Genomic DNA, 15,563 nt, shown 5'->3' on the forward strand with positions numbered 1-15,563 from the left:
CCTCAACCAGATGGGTTAGTAGCAGATCTTTGAGGAAGGTTGTTTTCCTGCATAATACATGTGAGCATCGCCGGCCCACTAACTGGAGTAGCTGCAGAAATGAATATTGCTTTTTTTCCCTCCTCTCTCGGTTTTAAAATGGAAAGGATTTCAAGAAGAGCGTTTGATTAAATTGCCGATAGAGCCATTTGAAGATTGATGACTGCTCAGACTATTACACACAGTGCTACTGAGCACTTCTCTAATAGGACCAAGTAGTGCCTCTGAAGGGCAAAGAGTCATTGATTTAAAACGTTGATATTGAGATCAGTCCAGAGTCCATTTGGCAGCCAGAAGGGTCTGCAGATCTAGGTTAATACCAAGCAGGCCTGTCCTCGAAAACACTCATCAAGCAGCTTTGACAATTCATCGACAACAGGTGGGCACACTGAATGAACGGCACTTTAAAGGCCGAATGCGAATATCAGCACATCTGTTCTGAATGAAGTCTTCGTAATTTAATTTGGGCTTTTGCCATGTTAGGGAAAATATGAGCAGTTATTCAGGCTGCTGCACAACCCACTTTACTTGCCTGATGAATCTCCAAATTGAAGTCACTCCCAGTACCAGGTGAAAACAACAGCCAAAATCGGTCTCACAGCCAGACTGCTGCTCTAAGCGCTCTAGGCAGAGGATGAGGACATGTTCATTTTTCGTCTTTGAGCATAAATGTGATATACGGTAAACGTAGGTCTAAATGTGATGAAGATTATAATAATGAGATACTGGAAATATTTGATGAGAGATGTTTGTTATTCTTGAACGCCTCACTACAGATATCAAATCTGTGCATTACGCAAACAGACAGGGTATGAATGGTTCATTCCTGAGCTTAGTGGCCCACTGCAATTCTGAGAAAGGAGGCTGAAGTAAACTATGTCTGAGCCAATGGCGAGAGGTTGAAGATGAGGAGAGTAGGATAGTAATATATAAGTAATAGTAATATATAATATATAGAGGCTTTTCCAAGGAGATTTCTAAAGTGGTCTACCATGACAATTGTCCCACATAATGGTTTCCATGGCAACCAGACTTTAAGATCTTGTCTGCAAACCTCGAGTCCAGAAAGGAACTAGATGAACAATGGCCAACAACTTCCCACCTCCAGATTATAGGACATTTTTTACACAAGTATTTTGTTCATTCCAGTGTCCTGAAGTAAACAAACTTCCATTTGCTGGGAAAAAGGACTCTTCTCCTCTCACAGCACTCCTGTTCCTATGAGCCGTGGCCGTATCCCAAGAGTTCCAAGAGCATTTATCCCAAGAGTATCCTTTCAGTCCTCTGTGTCCAAAAGCTCAGCAGGAATTTCGATGCATCAATAGAGGTCTTCGGCTTACGAGAACGCTTCCTTAAGATAACACAAGAGCTAAAAACATGAAACCCCAAAGGGAGGGAGACTTTTATTTTTATTCATCTAACCATGTATTAGTTATTTTGATAAGACTTTTTGGCCAAGTAAAGAGTTCTACTGATGTGGATTTAGAAGCAAGTCGTTTTAATAAAAACAAGCAGCAAAAACAGCTCTAACTGTAACCAGCTCTTAAAGCTTGAGTACGACTGAGGTTCCATTCTCTCCAACTGTTCCAGCTCTTCTTAGAACCCGTCTGGTAGTCAATAATCCGTTAACCTGCTGCACATACTTCAATTATTTACAGTATAGAGTTCAGAGTGAACAAGGGCACTCCATACTTCAGTCTGTCTGAGCAGGGCCACAGGGTCCACAGGGGTCAGTGGGAAAGCTAAGTCCAGACCAACCACTGCCTGCCCTGCCCTGCCCAGAGGCTGCTCTGTCAGTTAAGGAGCCAGCTCACAAACAAACACGCTGCCACTGCTGGCAAAGTGGTTTAGGCCTTGTGACCATTCTCAAATTACTGACCAGCTAATGCTACAAAGTGCATTCTGGGGGAACATTTGGGCAGTATGCACATTCTCTTGTAGACATTTGCTCAATTTCACTCTATTCTTTAATCCATTAGATAGACATTGATATCATGTGCCTTCTCATGCTGAAGCCACTAGCCTCTTTTTCTACGTACCTATGTAATGTAAAATCAACAGCATCTAGAGGCAGTTTTTTAGAAAAAAATGCTTTTTAGTTGCTTGTTTTCCCCCCAAACAAACACCCATTTAAAGCGCATAATTACTGCCTCTATTTGCATAAACCTTTCATAAGGAGATGTAAAGGCAAGGGATTTAAAGGGTTTAAAGATATGTACATGTATTTTTGTGAAAAAAAGCTATAGTTACAGTCGATTGGTATACTACTTCCTTGTCCTGACTGAGGGTTTTGGATAACATTGGATTCAACAAACGTTTTCGCTTTCTATACATTTACAGTGCCTTCAGACACTATTGACTTTTTTCCACATTTTGTTGTGCTACAGCCTGAATTTAAAATGGATAACATTTAGATTTTTTTTGTCACTGGCCTACACACAACACCCCATAATGTCAAAGTGTAATTCTGTTTTTTGAAATGTTTGCAAATTAATAAAAAATTAAAAGCTGAAATGTCTTGGGTCAATAAGTATTCAAACCCTTTGTTATGGCAAAGTTCAGGAATAAAGATTTGCTTAACAAGTCACATAAAACCTTGCATGGATTCACTCTGTGTGCAATAATAGTGTTTAACATGATTTTTTATTGACTACCTCATCTCTGTACCCCACACAATTATCTGTAAGGTTCCTCAGTCGAGCAGTGAATTCAACCACAAAGACCAGGGAAGCTTTCCAATGCTTAGCCAAGGTAGATGGGTAAAACATCTACAATAGCAGACATTGAATATCCCTTTCAGCATGGTGAAGTTATTATTACACTTTGGATCAATACACCCAATCGCTACAAAAATACAGGCATCCTTCCTAACTCAGTTGCCAGAGAGGAAGGAAACCGCTCAGGGATTATACCATGAGGCCAATAGTGACTTTAAAACAGTTACAGAGTTTAATGGCTGGGAGAGGAGAAAATTGAGAATGGATTAACAACATTGCAGTTACTCCACAATACTAACCTAATTTACAGAGTGAAAAGAAGGAAGCCTGTGCAGAATACAAATATTCCAAAACATGCATCCTGTTTGCAACAAGGCATTAAAGTAATACTGCAAAAATGTGGCAAAGCAAATCACTTTTTATCCTGAATACAAAGTGTTAAGTTTGGGGAAAATACAATACAAAACCACTCCTCATATTTTCAAGCATAGCGGTGGCTGCATCATGTAATGGGTATGCTTGTAATCGTTAAGGACTGGCAAATTTTTCATGATAAAAAATACATGTAAGGGAGCTAAACACAATCCTGGTTCAGTCTACTAACCACCAGACACTGGGAGATGAATTTACCTTTCCGCAAGACAATAACCTACAACACAATGCAAATCCAAATCTACACTGGAGTTGCTTACCAAGAAGATAGTGAATGTACATGTAAGACCTGAAAATGGTTGTCCAGCAATGATCAACAACAAATTTGATAGAGGTTGAAGAATCCAGGTGTGGAAAGCTCTTAGAGATTTACCCAGAAAAACCCACAGCTGTAATCGCTGCCAAAGGTGATTCTAACACGTATTGATTCTAACATGTGGTTGAATACTTATCTAATCAGCATATATTAATGTTTTATTTTTCAGATTTGTTTTTACAATATGCAAAAAATGACAATGCAATCCATTTGAATCCCACTTTGTAGCACCATTTTTTGTTGTTGAAAAAGTCAAGGTGTATGAATACTTTCTGAAGGCACTGTAGGCTACTACGTCACATTCCTCTGTGATTTGATCTGTTAACCTATAATGTCCATCAGTCTATGAACAATACACTACTATGCTTTTGATTATAACCATACACAGCTTTGGGGCACCGCAACATAACCTACCACTAGAGTATAACATCAAACCCCTATATAGCCTCTACATGTACGTACTCTATGCATCACTGCAATGCAAAATGCCAGACTGACATGACAAATCCGTATCTGTCTGCAGGGCAGTGAACTCAAAACATGCTGGTGTCAGGGGAATCACTACAACTGCAGGGAAGCACAACAACCCCATGGAAAAGGAATACAAGCTCCTGACAGTGGAACGAAAAGCAACCCAATCTGATCATGCGGATTAATAGGTCAAACTAGCAGATTAATAGGTCAACTGAAACTTGCCTCTTTGTGTGTTTTTGTCGTCTGTGGTGGTTAACCTAATACAATGTCCTGTCTTGTCCGACGAGTGACTGTGATTCTGGGACAAGCTGGCAGGGAGCTGGACGTTCCTCCCCTCCCCTCTGGCTCTGCCAGCAGTGTATTAAAATAAATCTGTGCACAGGTCCCACCCCTGCATGTTCGCCAGACATTACCTTATACAAGGCTGGCTCCAGTGCATTCCTCTGTCTCCCCTAGCCTGTGAGCAGCTTTTAACCCCCCTGCTTCCCCTGTCCTCATCCCTCCCTTCACCCTGGTGTGGTTCTGTCTCTGTGTGTACATGATCTCACATGACTCAACAAAACTCTGGGCCTGGAGAGGGCTGTCCAGAGCCTTTCCCAGGAGGACGAAGAATGACTTTGTGGAAGGGACCCGGAGCTCTGCTGGTAATTTGGCTCAAATTACCCGCTTGTCAAGCTTGGTGGATTTGGCTAAAAATGAAAGAAAGCGGAGCCCACGACAGGCGGATGAATGAACCCAGCGTTCCCCCCTGATAACTGGCCTCCCAGTTCCCCCCGCGCCACGCAGCGTCTCCGGGAGGACCCGCTCAGCTCGGAACAAAGATGTTCTAATGCTGGGCACGGCTCAGAGTGCTGAGAGCATTCCAACAACAAACATTCCCCTTTTCTCAACAGAGGAGAGTACTGAAAGAGAAGGGGGGGGGGGGGGGGGGGGGGAGTAGCAGAACGAATACATGATGAGCCAAAGTGAGAGGGAATTCCTGTGCTTTCACTCACTCTCCCCATTTGCCCCTCCTGTAAACATTCCCACTCCAAATTTATAAAAGAGACATCACTCCAAACAGAGCAGCAAACTCAGAGCCAGCCTCCAGAATCCAACCGAAACAAACATGAACACAGCAGATAGACAGGCCATACTTTCTCTGGGCTCTGAGAGAGAACTGAAGTCCCCCCATCCGGCCATCAATCGGAACAGTCTTAAGTCTTAAGTCTTAAGTGTGAGGAGTAGCGGTCCTGGCGCTGAGCAAGAGATGTAAGTGCTGCTAATGCAATGAGGAATGTCCTGACGTGGAGCTCCTTTAAATAATTTCATAGCTGTTTACCGTATATGTTCAGCTCCTATGAGGTCTGCACGGGTGTTCCAGACTGCCATCTGGTTTCTATTTGGAATTGCAGATGCAGTGACAACGCTGGTAGTGGAACAGGCTGTGAAATGAGTGCATTTTCAGCTTTGCAACAGGTCAGTCCCGGATGTCGGGTTCACCTCGCACAGCAAACACACACGCACACAGTCACAAGATGGATTGTGGGACGAGATTCTACCTCATTTCGCCTCACAGGCCAGGCTACCCAAGAGCATCCTAAAACATCATCCTCACCTAACAAAATACCTAAATGGTAAGAGGCGATAAGTGGCACAGTAGGTGTTAAAAATAGGCCTCTCTGGGACAGATACAGACGTGTGTTTTTTTCTGGCATTTACACTCTTGCGTGGTGACTCTTGCGCGGTGACTATGTAGCTGAGGGAGAATGTCACAGCACCGCTGATACAAATGGTGCACTCCAGACAAGATGCTGAACAACAGCCACTGAAAACATACTGTCCGTCTGTCTGAGAGGCTTGGCTTCCAATGAGAACAACAAAAACAAAAACATTCTCACCAATGCCTTTGTCTCGCTGATACAAAGTGTTCCACAATGTCTAAATAGGGCTAATGTTATCTGTGAGGCATAGACAACCCTGAAAAGACCTGGGATCCTGCCTTTTCAGATAGAGGTATTCTTTGTTTGTTTTTTTATGTCAGTGCTGCTATACATGACATCTTACCATGTAAAGGATCATGAAAACATTACATCACACCAGAAAAATCCAAGTGAGAAATCAAACCTTGACAGGTGCAGTTTACTGCACATCAATCAATGCCTTCTGAAGGAAAGGGAAGACAGAGGGAGAGAGAATCCCTGAAAGCCATTTGTTTAGCAGAAGACTTGATTCAATAGACATCTGAATCACACTCCGGAGGTCGAGTTTATTCTCCAACCCGTAAACAATGAGCACTGAGTCATGTTATAGTATGAGCCATTTCTTCTGCGTAACGATGAAATATAACAATTCTAATTTTGCTATGCTCTTGGTTTTAAAGAGGGAACTGAGTGTTTCCATTAATTTTATCTCACAATATTGTAACTTTAAATTATCCTACTTATCAGTGATATTTGCATGCCATGATATTTGGAATGAATACAACTTTATTTAAACTACTTTGCCCTTCTCAAATTGAAGCCGGTTATAAAACGCATTTGTTCTCATACAATTGACTGATTCAAAGATATTCCCAATGTATAAAATGGCATCATATCTCTCTCTCAGTGTCACACCTACATGCAACATGCCTCAGAGTGACACAAACAATGGCCTCTTTCACTGCCTTCCCCATGCTGGATAGGTGCACCATGGGAGCTTGCTTGTAGTTCATGTGGATAATTGTGAAACATTAGAGGAATCCAAGCATTGGTTAATGTCCCTTTAACTCACAGGCATCTGCTCTTGAACTATACGGTTCAATTACCCCCCCCCCCCCCCCCCCAAAAAAAAGGTTGCTTTGCAAGATAGGCATCATGAAATAAAAAAAAAAATGAATCAGGACATTTGGGTTGAGACAGACCTTGCCACTGATCCTAAGGCACTAGCATGTATTCTGAGCAGGTCTTAGCCATGTTACATAGCTGCCTAGATGCCATCCAGGTGGTCCGAGGCTAAGCGCTCTTCTGGGTTGTACTCCTACTATAACCCTTAGCATTAGCTCTAAGCTACAAACCTTGTATATGAGACTAACAGCAGTGAGACACAATGATCCATTGTGCTACTAATTGTACACACTTTGCCATTATTTTTACAACACATCCATTCAATGGGATCTTGTATCGGAATTGAAATATTTAAAAAGAGTGAATTGGGAAAAGTATATGAATTCATTGTTGTTTCTGTTAAATGTTTCTACATATATTTGGCTACGGCCAAAATTCTAGCACCTGCAGAGGAAGTCACAAAAGGAAGCTTTATTTCCGTAGCATTTTTTTTTTATAAATAAATTGAATCGCTTAAATATATTTAGTCTGGCTGAAAATGTGTTGCAGTGAACTCTGTCAACTAACAGTTGACAACACAGTTCAACTTGGGGTATAATTCCTAGAGACTACAATCATCCGACTCCAAGGATTTCTTAAAGAGTTTTGTGGCTCAACGTCTCTCCTCCCAGCTTTGCCGTAAACCAGGGCTCCGTGAATCAGGTTGAGATAGACCTGTCTATTTTCTTCTGATATGGTCCATAAGCTAAGCAACTGAGGACATCTTTCTTACTACGCAGTTCAAAAGCATGGGGGGAAAAGTAAACCCAAAGAAACGTATTTCTAGCAAGTAACGTGTGCTGATGAATATGACTTTATAAACTTAATACCTAGATAAGTGGTAAATAGTCGATATACGTTATTGTCAAAGTAGCAATAAAAAGTAGCATTTGTGACCACAAAATACTTTGCTGTATAACATGAAAACAGCTTCCTTGACAACATAAATGTTACTTTGAGAACATCGGTTACTTACACGTTGGTCGTCCATGGTGTTAGTAATCAGTAACAAGTCATTCACCAGCAGCAGTGACTCTATAACACCAGTCGCACTGCTATGTAAAAGTGTTATGCCAGTCATTTGATTGGCAGCTCAGGGGTCTGTAGTGTGGGCTTCATGTATCACTCTCACACACACACAGACACACACACACACACACAACTCCTCGCAGTAGCACTTCCCGTTGGCTTATGGCCCAGACCAATGGCAAAGACTCACAACCAAATATGTGTGATGTCAATCTAACTATCTTATCACAACTGAAATAAAACATTCCAAACACAAGCGCACATAAAGGTCACGAAGCACAGATGTGCCTTCGTAGTTTATGTTACGCCACAATTTATCCTTCAAACAAAAACCTGATCAAATCTGCACCATCATCACATCATAACAACAAAATATCTGATCTGCTAACAGTTCTAACTTTGATGTCCACCAAAGAGGCGGCAAATGAAATTGAAGAAGCTTGTAAACCGCAATACTACTCTATAAATTGGCCTGTGCATGATAATCAAGCCACTCAACCAAGAAAGGTGCTTAAAGAGCTGCAAACGTATAGTAGTATGGCGTAGTTTACTGGGGCTCAGTCCACTGGATTGAGAGCAATCTATTGATGAATCACACTGACTTTACAATGCTTCATGGCTACTCATTACCCTGTTCAAACAGATGACACAATGTCAATTATGAATACAGTAAGAGAACGCTAAGCTAACCTAAAAGTGGATGCTAATTATGATTAGGACTCATTTGCTTCCTCCCCTCCAAATACAGCCTCTGAGAGTAAGAGGAAAGAGATGCGGCGCAACAGTAATCCATCTGAACCTTATCCATCTTAAAGCCTTTCGTGCAGGCGGCACTATCGATCCAGATTCTCTCTGTCGGTGATGGAAAAAACACGGCGAGAGGAGCTATTGTCTCGAGAACGAGCGGGAGAAAAGAGCAAATGCTATTGACGTGGCCATAGATACAACTGAGAATTGATTATACGACAGATTTATCAAGTTAATTCAACTAAAACTATCCTCCGTTGCGTTCAAAGTAGTGCTGAGCAATTAGTGCATTTTGAAGTCGGTTCGGTTTCGGATTTAGATTTTGGGTTTGGATAATTATTTTAGACATTAAATGCAATATGTGGGTTGAATGCTGTGACTGCCAGTCTGCCACAGAACAGCGCAGACTGGCTCTAACCAGAATAGAAAGAGGAGTGCGAGGCCCCGTTGCACAACTGAGCAAGAGGACAAGTACATTAGTGTCTAGTTTGAGAAACAGACACCTCACAAGTCCTCAATTGGCAGCTTCATTAAATAGTACCTGCAAAAACACCAGTCTCAACGTCAACAGTGAAGAGGCGACTCCGGGATGCAGAGTTCCTCTGTCCAGTGTCTGTGTTCTTTTGCCCATCTTAATCTTTTCTTTTCATTGGCCAGTCTGAGATTTGGCTTTTTCTTTGCAACTCTGCCTAAAAAGCCAGCATCCCAGAGTCGCCTCTTCACTGTTGATGTTGAGACTGGTGTTTTTGTGGGTACTATTTCATGAAGCTGCCAGTTGAGGACTTGTGAGGCGTCTGTTTCTCAAACTAGACACTAATGTACTTGTCCTGGTTGCTGATAATGGGCCTAATACGCCTGTGTAGATATTCCATAAAAAATCTGCCGTTTCCAGCTACAATTGTCGTTTACAACATTAACAACGTCTACACTGCATTTTGGATCAATTTGATGTTATTTTAATGGACAAAAATGTATCTTTTCTTTCAAAAACAAGGACAGTTCTAAGTGACCCCAAACTTCTGAACAGTAGTGTATGTAGATAAATACATGAACATTTATTAATTGAGTGGACTAAAAGAGACTCAAAAGGGAACATCACATTTGTAACAATGGGGGTGGTTTTCCAAGCAACATCCTTCAACATCCTATTGTATCTAAAAACATACATACATCAAAGATCCACCACCATATTTTACAGTAGGTATGGGGTTCTTTTATGCTCATGCGTTCTTATTTCGACGTCAAACACAACACTTTGGTGCGTGGCCAAAGAACTCTATTGTTATGTCATCTAACAAATGTACACGCCTGGGACCTCATGTATAAATGTTGCGAACGCACAAAACATGCCACAAAACATGCGTGTGCCAGTCTTTCACATAGAAGTAAGTATTTATAAAAACCGAACTTGACGTGAGAATGTGCTTATCCATCCAGTTTTTAGGGAGTGTGCAATTGGCATGCTGACTGCAAAAATGTCCACTAGAGCTGTTTTTTTATGTTCATTTTCTCTACCATAAGCCACCTCCAACAGTGGGTGGGCCTGGCTCCCAAGTGGGTGGGCCCCTGCCCAGTGATGTGAAATCCATAGATTAGGGCCTAATGAAATGATTTAAAATGACTGATTTCCTAATATGAACTGTAATTATGTAAAATCTTTGAAATTGTTGCATGTTGCATTTATATTTTTGTTCAGTATATTTAGGTCAAATAGGCATCTACAGTGAACTCCAAAAGTATTGGGACAGTGACACATTTGTTGTTGTTTTGGCTCTGTACGCCAGCATTTTGGATATGAAATGAAACAATATGAGGTTAAAGTGCAGATGCTCAGCTTTAATTTGAGGGTATTTTCATCCATATCGGGTTAACCATTTAGAAATTACAGTACTTTCTGTATGGGACCAAAAATATTGGGACAAATTCACTTACGTATATGTATATTAAAGAAGGTCAAAGTTAAGTATTTAGTCCCGTATTCATAGCACGCAATTTACTCTACAAACGTGTTGGATGCATTTGCTGTTTATTTTGGTTGTGTTTCAGATTACTTTGTGCCCAATAAAAATGAATGGTAAATAATGCATTGTGTAATATTAGAGCATTTTTATTGTAATTAAGAATATAATATGTTTCTAAACACTTCTCCATTAATGTGGATGCTACCATGATTATGGAAAATCCTGAATGAATTGTGAATTTTATTTTTTATTTAACCTTTATTTAACTAGGCAAGTCAGTTAAGAACAAATTCTTATTTACAATGACAGCCTAGGAACAGTGGGTTAACTGTGTTGTTCAGGGGCAGAACGACAGATTTTGAACTTGTCAGCTTGGGATTCGATCTAGCAACCTTTCGGTTACTGGCCCAACACTCTAACCACCTGCCGCCCCTGCCGAATAATGATGAGTGAGACACACAAATATAATACCACCCCCAAAAATGATAACCTCCCATGTTATTGTAATGGTGAAAGGTTAGCATGTCTTGGGGGTATGATATTTGTGCGTCTGTAACTTTCTCAATGATCATTATTGAGAATTCTTGGTTCAGTCTATTCATATTTAAGCAATACGGTTCGAGGGGGTGTGGTATATTGGCCATATATCACTAACCCCCGAGGTGCCTTATTGCTATTATGAACTGGTTACCAACATAATTAGAGCAGTTCAAATAAATGTTTTGTTGTACCCGTGTACGGTCTGATATACCACGACCGTCAGCCAATCAGCATTCAGGTCTCGAACCACCCAGTTTTTAATGCAAGTTATAGGATGGTAATACAGAGTGACAAGTAGCCACGTTAGGAATACTCTGTACAGGAAGAGCTACATTCCAAATGTCAAACTCCATTGTGGATTTCACTGAGCCATACTTTAATGTTTTCCATTCCACAAGTGTGCAAAACGAAATGGAAAATCCATCCCTTTTATCCGTGGTTCTAACTTTCACTCTCTCTTTTAAAACACGCACCATTTTAAAATGGTAAATGTTCATATTTAATAATACTAGCAAAATTGTAATTGTATACTCTTTGCTAATTCTTTTTCTTTATGGGAGAGTTGAATGTTCTGTTCCGAATGTCTTTTCTTTGCTACACTTTAGTTTTTTTTTTCATCAAGAAAACACACCACACACAAGAAACAGGCACAACTAGCCACACCACCACACAAAGCTCCTCCACCAATGGCAGCCTATTGTGAGGCGGAGAAAGAGCTGCCACCGCAAGGCAAATCCTGTTGATCTGGTCGTGAGCCAACTGGTTTACAGTATTTCAACAGGAAGTGGGCACTACGCCCCTGCTCCTCCACGCCCACCTCCTCTCTTTCCGCCCTCCTCCCAACCACCTGTGCAAGTCTCACAGGATGAAGATCCCCAACACCCACCAGTCTCATAAACACTAGCTAGGTCTACAGCTGCACCATACCCAAAACCACACTACGTACGTGTTTGTCTACTTTTACACTCCACTGCTTCGATTTCAATGATTTCAATGAAAATATTGTTCTGTATTTTTGCAACTTGTATTTTGACCGAAATAAAACACATTTCAAACATTTTTTAGAATAACTGACAGTAACTGCATGATTCTAAGTATGAAATGGTTACACTTGTATAATTGCAGGGGCAAATCAATGAAGTAGCCTACACATGAAAACAAATAAAGAGAAGTTCCATGAAGCTGATTCATAGATAATCATTATTATGTCCTGACTTGTTTATCTTGACCCTGGAGAAAGGGACTCATTCGAGAAAGAAAAAAATAATGATTATTCATACAGTGTAAATCATCAGACACAGATGTTGGAGCTCTGTGTTAACATCCCCTCACACAGGGAATATTTTGTTTTTCGGGCGAGCCGTTCTGATATGCTAAGCAGTACTAATAAATAAGTCTAGAAGGAATGGTGACCTTTGCCAAAGCCAAGGGTTACCTCAGAGTTCACAGTAACGGCTGACTTGCCCTGGGCCTGGGTCTGGCAGACAGACAACAACAGACTGCCACGGGATCATCCCAGCTCTCCCTCTATTCTCCCTCCCTCACTCCCTCGCTCCCTCACTATAACAATGATCTCACTCCCCTTACCAGGACTCCACTGATTGTTTTAAATACCTTCCACTCTCCAATGCTTGAAAGACTGCTGCCCCCCCCCCCCCCCCCCCCCCCCCCCACATCGACTAAGGAGAGAAACAGGAAAAGGGGGGAAACAAAATTATCCTGGCAGGAAACGTTGGGCCCTCTAGCCACCCTGGGACTCGGGTTCACTCAGGTATCAACCTATATTATTTTAAATGACCGACAACGACGACAAAACCCTTGTAATTTAATAAGGCTCGGTGAGAGAGAGAGCACACATGGAAAAAATATCACATTCTTTTACGGAAGAATTGCTGTTGGCAGGATTGTGAGGAATCCGATGATGACATGGGTTGCCAAGGTGAATGAAGTGAAGGAATACCTCAACACCTAATACCATATCTCTGGTGAAATGAAGATTACGGAAATATTGACAGTATGCCTGTGGACTGTTCATTTGAGATTTTGCAGGTCTGTTGCATCACTCAAATTACATTTTACAATATCATCTTTTTTAGATTTGCACTTTTAACATTATCTATAATCAGAGAGGAAACAAAGAGACCAAAGATAACCCTAAAGGAGCTGCAAAGCTCCACAGCAGAGATTGGAGTATCTGTCAATAGGACAACATTAAGCTGTATACTCCACAATGCTGGGCTTTACAGAAGAGTGGCCAGAAAAAAGGCATTGCTTAAAGAAAAAAATAAGCAAACATGTTTGGTGTTCGCCAAAAGGCAAGTGGGAGTCTCCCCAAAGATATGGAAGAAGGTATTCTGGTTAGATGAGACTAAACTTGAGCTATTTGGCCAACAAGGAAAACGCTATGTCTGGCGGAAACCTAACACCTCTCATCACCCCGAGAACATCATCTCCACAATGAAGCATGGTGATGGCAGCATCATGCCGTGGGGATGTTTTTCATCGGCAGGGACTGGGAAACTGGTCAGAATTGAAGGAATGATGGATGCCGCTAAATACAGGGAAATTCTTGAGGGAAACCTGTTTCAGTCTTCCAGAGATTTGAGACTGGGACGGAGGTTCACCTTCCAGCAGGACAATGACCCTAAGCATACTGCTAAAGTAACACTCGAGTGGTTTAAGGGGAAACATTTAAACGTCTTGGAATGGCCTAGTCAAAGCCCAGACCTTAAACCAATTGAGAATCTGTGATATGATTTATAGATTGCTGTACACCAGCGGAACCCATCCAACTTGAAGGAGCTGGAGCAGTTTTTCCTTGAAGAATGGGCAAAAATCCCAGTGGCTAGATGTGCCAAACTTATAGAGACACACCTCAAGAGACTTGCAGCTGTGAATAGTGATGCATGTTCAAGTTTTCTTTTTTTTTGTCTTATTTCTGGTTTGTTTCACAATAAAAAAAATTTTTTAACATCTTCAAAGTGGTAGGCATGTTGTGTAAATCAAATGATACAACCCCCCCCAAAAATCTATTTTATTTTCAGGTTGTAAGGCAACAAAAAGGAAGAATGCCAAGGGAGGTGAATACTTTCGCAAGCCACTGTATATTACGACAAAGCATGATGTTGACATGCAATAGTTGATGTGATTTGTGTGTGCCACTCGTGTGACTCCGACTGCATGTCCTCCCTCACAGGTTTGTGTAGACCCTGTGCAGAGATACAGCTTAACTCTACTTAAAGCCCACACATTAGCTTTCTGGCACACCCCTCATTGATGTGCTGCACATTTCTCTGCACAACAATACGTCCTGTATAATGCTGAACACCAGCAGAACAAAAGAGATTGTCACAGGGATAACAGCAAGGATATGACCTCAGGCTAAATAGGAAGACAACAGAACAGAATTATTTTGTCCTGACATCGTGTCAGGCTGTGGCCACAACACAATCAGTTAGCGTCCGACAGAGATAGAGGGTAACCTTCACAAAAAAAAGAGTAGCCCTCGCAGACTCATGCTTTGAACTATTGAAGAGGAAAGCATTAGCAGTGTAAAACAAGTCGTGAATGAGGACGCGCTGAGTAAGTTAGAGACAGGCAGGCGAGTGATTAATAAAACGTCTAGATGCCGTAAATCGGACTGTTGAGCCCCTCTGCTCCACTAGGAGCTGAAAGTAAGGCAGTGTAAGTTGGTTGGTTTAGTAATGGGAGGTTGACTGGGTGGATGAGTGAGCGGTCGGTCATTGGTCAGAGGGGCTCCGGTTCGCCTCCGCATTTGACTCAGCTGCTGCAGATGGAAAATGCTGACAGGCGGGAGGGGATGGCTCTAAATTTAACTAGGAGGAGTATGATTTATTGCGTTCCCCATACACAACACAGACACCCTGCAGTCAAGATCCAGTTCTTCTGCCTCAAATTCACAGCAAAACAGCCCTAATTTGATAAGGTGTGTAACATGCATGTCATCACCACTATGAGAGGAAGGCCCCCAAGGGAGTAGACAACACCTGGAACAGAACTGGGTGTTTTGCTTTGCTCTAAATATAGAACAGGCATCTTAGGAACACTAACAAAGGCTTAGGAAACTAAACAAAATGCAGACAGGGGTTTGTCATCTAAATTATACAACTACTCCCATGACACACTGGTGCATTTGCTCTTTGGCCGTTCTTTAGCTGGATGTGGTTCTGGTAAAGAACCAATGCCTGCCTGGTGCATGTTGGACTGTAACTGTGCTGCTGACACAGTCAGACAAATAGGCCCAGCTGAGGCTCTTGATGTGGTTCCTATGCCGCCATTTTCCGAGTCAACTACAGAAAAAAATGACTTGCATCACGTACGTCACTCAAGTCCTCTGATGCTTAAGAGGAGAGGACCACACACAGTGGCAGGGCTGGTGAAAACATGCACAGCCTACATTTAAATGCTCAATTTTAAGACATGTAGCCATGCACTCTCACGT

The 15,563-nt window shown here is 41.7% G+C and overlaps 1 protein-coding gene across 2 annotated transcripts in view; it reads right to left on the reverse strand.

Moving 5' to 3' along the window:
• The window catches only part of LOC110522120 (transcription regulator protein BACH2), a 98,896-nt gene that overhangs the window by 77,425 nt on the left and 5,908 nt on the right, over positions 1-15,563 (reverse strand). Inside the window, exon 1 of one of the 2 annotated variants that reach the window (XM_021600243.2) lies at positions 7,801-7,935. The exons of the other annotated variant lie outside the window; for it this stretch is intronic. Coding sequence (XP_021455918.1) covers positions 7,801-7,905 — 105 coding nt within the window. The 5' untranslated portion in view covers positions 7,906-7,935. Of the gene's footprint in view, positions 1-7,800; positions 7,936-15,563 lie in introns of those variants that run through there. 2 annotated transcript variants of the gene reach the window in all.

This window comes from Oncorhynchus mykiss, chromosome 4 (genome assembly GCF_013265735.2).
Source record: "Oncorhynchus mykiss isolate Arlee chromosome 4, USDA_OmykA_1.1, whole genome shotgun sequence".
NCBI lineage: Eukaryota > Metazoa > Chordata > Actinopteri > Salmoniformes > Salmonidae > Oncorhynchus > Oncorhynchus mykiss.